This window comes from Halyomorpha halys, unplaced genomic scaffold (genome assembly GCF_000696795.3).
Source record: "Halyomorpha halys isolate HHAL.00 unplaced genomic scaffold, Hhal_1.1 Scaffold426.1, whole genome shotgun sequence".
Classification (NCBI taxonomy): Eukaryota; Metazoa; Arthropoda; class Insecta; order Hemiptera; family Pentatomidae; genus Halyomorpha; species Halyomorpha halys.
The window spans coordinates 170,358-176,357 of NW_027108013.1; the positions used below are offsets into that span (position 1 = coordinate 170,358).

A 6,000-nucleotide genomic window follows, 5' to 3' on the forward strand; every position below is an offset into this window, starting at 1 on the left:
CAACGATGTTATAGTACTCATAGGACCTGACAAAAAAAAAAAAAAAAATGACTTCTTTAAAAAAGATTAATTTTTCAAAATTTTAAAGTCATATTTCCAAAATAATGAGAATAAAATTGAATAAGTAAAAATAGTTATGTACCTTCATATTGGTGAATTTTTTTTACACCATTTTTCTTAATACTTTCTTTAATCCAAACTTTTCAGTAATCCAAACACCCCCCTGTAGCAATTAATTTGGATTACCGAGATTACATTGTATTCTTTTATTTTACAGAATTCCAATAAGATTTATAAGTTCAAAAAGGTTATTTTTTTATTTAAAAAAAGTTGTTTATTTTTTTTTATTGTTTGGATTACTATACGTTGTCTAAATGTTTAATAGAAAATGTGGTGATATAAAATTATATACATAGATACATAGTGGCATACGTGGCAGATGACAATAATCATCACAGTTAAAAAACAGGTATTATAATCTTCATTTGGCAAAATATTATATTTTATACAGAGCTTATTTCAATTAAAAGAAAATATTTTTAAAAAATGTGTTTTTCCAGAGAAGCCCTTGTAGTTAAGGTATTAGCATAAAAAAAAAAAATTTCAATATTTAAAATGTATAAATATTCAAACCTAAAATTAACACATAAATTAAAACACCAAAGACAGGCCAAACAAACCATCACCAATTATTTTTACCCAAACAAAACTAATAAACTAAAGTTTCTAAAATAGCTCAAGCTCGTTTGCACCGGTTCCTAGATCAAAAACATCAGATAATTTTCTATTTGTTTCAGTAAGATTCAGGGGCTCTATGGTAACCTAATTTGGTTAAATTTTATTATCAAAATTAAAGCCACGAAAAGAAGAAAAATAATATTTTACACAAAATTTCTTATTATTTGTTCATCGTACAGACTTTTTAATCATTGATGACAGCCTGTCACTATTCTCAGAGATAATGGACAGTTTTTGGATGCGAATTATTCTGCTCTCGGTGATAATGGACAGATTTCGGATGCAAATTATTCTGCTCTCGGTGATAATAGATGGTTTTTGTTAGTGGATTATTCTGCCAAATGATCCAAAAGGGTTAGTGCCAGATAAATGTATCTGTTTCTCAATGCAACTTTGAACTTGTACAAATGATCTCACGGATTGATTGACGACTCACAAACAAGCATTCAATAAGGTCTGGCATAGAGGTCGCCTATGTAAACTAAAGAAAGCAGGCACTCCAAAATACCTATACAATATTCTGAGCTCATTCCTCAACAGTAGAACATTTTCTGTCAGAATTAATAACAAAAATTCAACCCTTAGACAAATCCATGCTGGTATTCCACAAGGTTCAGTCCTTTCTCCCATTTTGTTCAACTTCTACCTTCACGACATCATTCAGTCCATACACACCTCCATAGCTATGTTCGCTGATGATACAGCTGTTCAGTTCTCTCAACATGATGACATAATAATTGCTAGAAACACTTTGCAAAGTCACCTTAATGATCTAGAACAATATTTCACTAAATGGATGATTAGCTTGAATATTGAAAAATGTAATTGAAAAGTTTTTACTCTTCAACGCCTACCATAACCACCGGAATTAATCCTCAAAGGTAAAAATGTGAAATGGAATCCTGCCAGTGAAACAGTAAGATACTTGGGACTTCGCTTAGATCACCGTCTCACCTGGAATCACCATATCAACATCAAACTAACTCAAACCTACGTAAGGTTAGCAATGCTTTATCTTTTCCTAAACAGAAATTCCAAACTAAAACCAGAAACTACTGTTCTTATATTTAAAACAATTCTCAGGCCACTGCTGATGTATGGCTGTGAAGTCTGGGGAGCGGCATCCTTTACGAAAAGGAAAAATTTACAATCTTTTCAAAATAAAGTCCTAAGAATCGCAGGTAATGCTCCTTGGTTCATAAGAAATAGCCAATTGCATCGGAAGCCACATATGGAGTCAATAGAGGATTATAAAAAAAAAAATGGTTCATGAAGTTCCACTCCCAGTTGCCGACAGTTAAAGGACCTACAACCTCAACCCGAAGACTGAAGCCCAGGCTGCTGCAGGACATTCTGTTATAAATTCTATATTTATTAATTCATTAGTCATACTACCTCTATTATACTTATTATTTTTTTTTCTCGTCCCTTTTTCAAATTAACTTGTTTCTTTTTACCATTAGAGGGCAATTGTTTGTTTTGTTAAGTGTACAAATATCATTATATTTTGTTATTAATTTTACTTTTCTCTTTTATTAAGAATCATTATCCTTATCTATTTATTCTTATCTTTTTTTCTTCTTTTAATTTTAACATTGAATATAGTTAGGGATGTCTTTCGTACGAGACTATACCACCCCCATAATCAACTGTTAAAAAAAATAATAATGTAACGGTTATATCAACAATGTAAGGTCAACCAGGCCGATCTGGTATAAATTAAATAAAAATAAAAAATATATAAATTTTCACAGTAATTACAATAACTTGCCTATAGAACGGAAAGTTAAAAATGACCTTTAAACATGTTTGAAAACAAAAATGTTATTGTCTGCTGAACTTTTTTTTTTTATGCCAGTTCGGATTACCAAGATCACACTGTACTTTTAATAATAAATGAATAAATATATATACCTACAACAGTCGAGAAAAAATCATCAATAAAAATAGTTACGTAAATATATATTGTTGAATTTTTTTACACAATTATTAGTTTGGATTACCGACATTACACTGTACTTTCCTGAAAACTGTTCAAATTGGAGTTAGTCAATCTGTCAAATGAATGGTATGAAAAAGAAAAGTAAAATTATTATGGGGGAGTATTGCCAAATGGAAAAGAAAATTAGAATGGGAAATTATTGCCACAGTGAATAATAGGGGTATTCATGATGTTGTGTTAAATGTTAAATGTTTTACCATGTTAAATGTTATAACTATAAGATTGTGAGCAGCCCTATTTGAAGCCATGTTAAACGTTAAATGCGTAAGAGCCCCTAGCGGATTTTCTCAACTTGTTGTATAAGCCTTTATGTTTATTACCTTCCTTCCAGACCCTCATGTTATTGTTTACTTCAGTTTTGATTTAAGTAATTAATTACAACATGCCTAGAGTGAGTGAAAAGTGGAATTTGTGTGAAAGTTTAGCTTATGAAATGAAATGAAAAAATAACTTTATTCTGGGCATATGTCCCCTAAGAATAATTACATGGTTCATATAGTGAGATTTTTATCTGGCGAGTGTTTACAAATTTTCATATAGTAGAATGAAATTACATTGTTTTTTTCTCAAATGTATCATTAAAATTATCCATTCTGGTTTAATAACAGGGATATGAATACCACAAACACACGAAAGAACTGAGCTGTCACAACAAAAATGGCGGCAATCTCAACTGGTCTATTGTGTGACGTCATTCTCCATTTAACAGACCAAGTAACAGACTCTCAGCCATGTTAAATGTTATTTCGTTTTACCACGGTAAAAGAAGGCATTTTTTTTTCGATTTAACATGAGTTTTTCCATTTAACACGCTTTAACATGTTAAACCAAAGATCATGAATACCCCTAATATAGAAATGTCTATTCTGAAATAAGCGAGGATTAATTTCAACTCAGAGTAGGGCAGGTAAGTGAAAGTTATCAGAATTTTTGATTATATAAAACTAATTTTTCTTCTTTAACTCAATATCTATTTAATTATTTATAAAGGCTTTGCTTTACGCCCTAGACTTCTTTTTTTCAAGTCTAGGACATGTTATTTCTATTATTTCCGTCAATTGTTTAATATGCTTTACTTTACTTTATCATTTAATTCAAATCATTACTTTCCAACTGCCTACTTACAGTCCACAGGATAAATTTAATGAATGGAGGCATTTTAAAATCATGGACTCATTAAATTCTCTAAACACGATCAAGTTGTACATTATATAGATGAAAAGTGAAAGAAGAAGTAAATGTAAATTAAGAAAAGTAATGTCTTAAAATTACGAGAAAATATTTACAGTCCTTTGAAATCTTGAATTTGATAAAACAGTAAATTTTTTTTGATACACCACATTATTTGTAAAATCTTTTAAATAAATAAAACTTGCGAACATCTAGCATTATTTTTACTTTGAATGAGGATTAATATTTAACTGACAATTTTCGAATCAAATCAGTGTAATTCTCTCTTCTGATTGATAGAGGCAAAATTGGGGTGATAAAAATAAAAATTAAAAGAAAATTTAAGCAAAAGAATAATTACTTATATGAGGCTTCTTCATTTTAATTTTCTTTCTAAATGCTTGAGCTTTTCTCAACGAATCGACCCAATCGCTTCCATCCCTAAACAAGAAACAAACAAAACAAAAGCAACACGGTATAATACATCACACCAAAGCGAAACAAAAAAAACAAAGACTTAAGATAATGGTAATTACGGGTGGTACTGTCGAGAGGCTGAAGGTGTGATGTCCCCTGGGCTCGGTGGTAGTTCGTCTACTCTTCTCGTATGATCTTCCAAATCTAAAAAAAATTAAATAAATATATAAAAATATATGACAATAACTTAACATAATATAATATAATATAATCCGATTACAACTATTTAAAAAAAAAAATTAAAAGTTATATTACTTACACAGTGATAAAATCAAGAATTACCAATTTACCATTTTAATTATATTTCAGATGTTAGTAGTAATACATGAATCTAATTATATATATATAGTTGACCATAAAAATTTAAATATACCGCAACCCTGACCATTTGCTTATATTTATATGAATGTAATTAGTTGATGGAATAAATATTAATTAAGAAAACATCACAGTGAAAAAATGCCATTCAAGTATTTTTTTTGAGGTTTTGTCATTAGTTCTTACACTTTATTCGCTCACAAGGTTTGCCAATAAAATAAATAAGATTATACCAAAAAAACAACAATCATATACAAATGTTTTTGATTAATTTCAATCATTTTTCCAGTTAACCGTACTGTAGGGGATGAGTCAATATATGATAGTTTAAGTGAGCCAAGAAGGCTGTGAAAGTGAGAGTGGGGAGATAAAGGACCTAAAGGGCAGGCAAAGGGATTCTTAGTTAGGTGACCGAAGGTTCCTCAGAATAGGTAGCAGAAAAGTCCCAACGTTGGAGAAACATACAGGGGTGGTTATAAGAGTTCTATATTTGTGAAATAGTGTAGCGAGGGACAAGTGAAGTATTAGTTTTTATCTCTGATATAAAATGCAGTGCAAGAGGGAATCAATTCTGAATAATTGTAAAGGTTGCTAAGACTGATTTTATTTAATTTATGAATGGAATATGGTCCGGGTGCGGTAAAAAAAAACTCAAATAGTAGATAATTATAAAAACGTAAAACGTTGGCTCAATAAAATAGTATAATTATCTACTATTTGAGTTTTTTTTACCGCACCCGGACCATATTCCATTCATCTATACACACAGTCAATCAATAATCTACCACTTTATTTAATTTAGTTTGTATTCGCAGATAAACCAGGGATTGTTCCCAATAATAACTTGCGATATCACCCTCAATAAGTGTTAGAAAACCATAGTATTTAAATTTTTTATTTATTTGAAATATCTTATTTTTATTTTTATGTAAATAAAAGTTTGTCTAAGAATCCAACTCATACATTTACTACAGTACTAATTCGACATTGAAGACTTTTTTTTTTTTACTAGTCCTGAAACTTTTTTCATCTTCGCAACAAGCATGTTTAACTATTTAAACCAAAATAGTATAATTTTCATCGCATCTTTGGTATTTACCTCATAAATTATGAATAAGAAGTAGGCAAACAAATAAAAAATCTTAAGTTTTATGTTCTTCCCCTACAATATCCTTTAATAATACCCCACTTATTCCTGTCGAACAGATCCGTTACTCAGGACTACATCTCGACAAACGACTGACATGGAATCCTCATACAAGACTAAAAAGACAAGAAACTGCTCGTAGATTCCG

General features: G+C 30.1%; 1 protein-coding gene across 2 annotated transcripts in view; it reads right to left on the reverse strand.

Moving 5' to 3' along the window:
- Positions 1–6,000, reverse strand: part of cnk (connector enhancer of ksr) — a 40,173-nt gene that overhangs the window by 7,979 nt on the left and 26,194 nt on the right. The window contains exons 15-16 of one of the 2 annotated variants that reach the window (XM_014423525.2): positions 4,447–4,531; positions 4,272–4,351 (exon numbers count right to left, since the gene is read on the reverse strand). In XM_014423525.2, coding sequence (XP_014279011.1) covers positions 4,272–4,351; positions 4,447–4,531 — 165 coding nt within the window. The remainder of the gene's footprint in view (positions 1–4,271; positions 4,352–4,446; positions 4,532–6,000) is intronic. The other variant, XR_001343449.2, reaches the window with a different exon arrangement.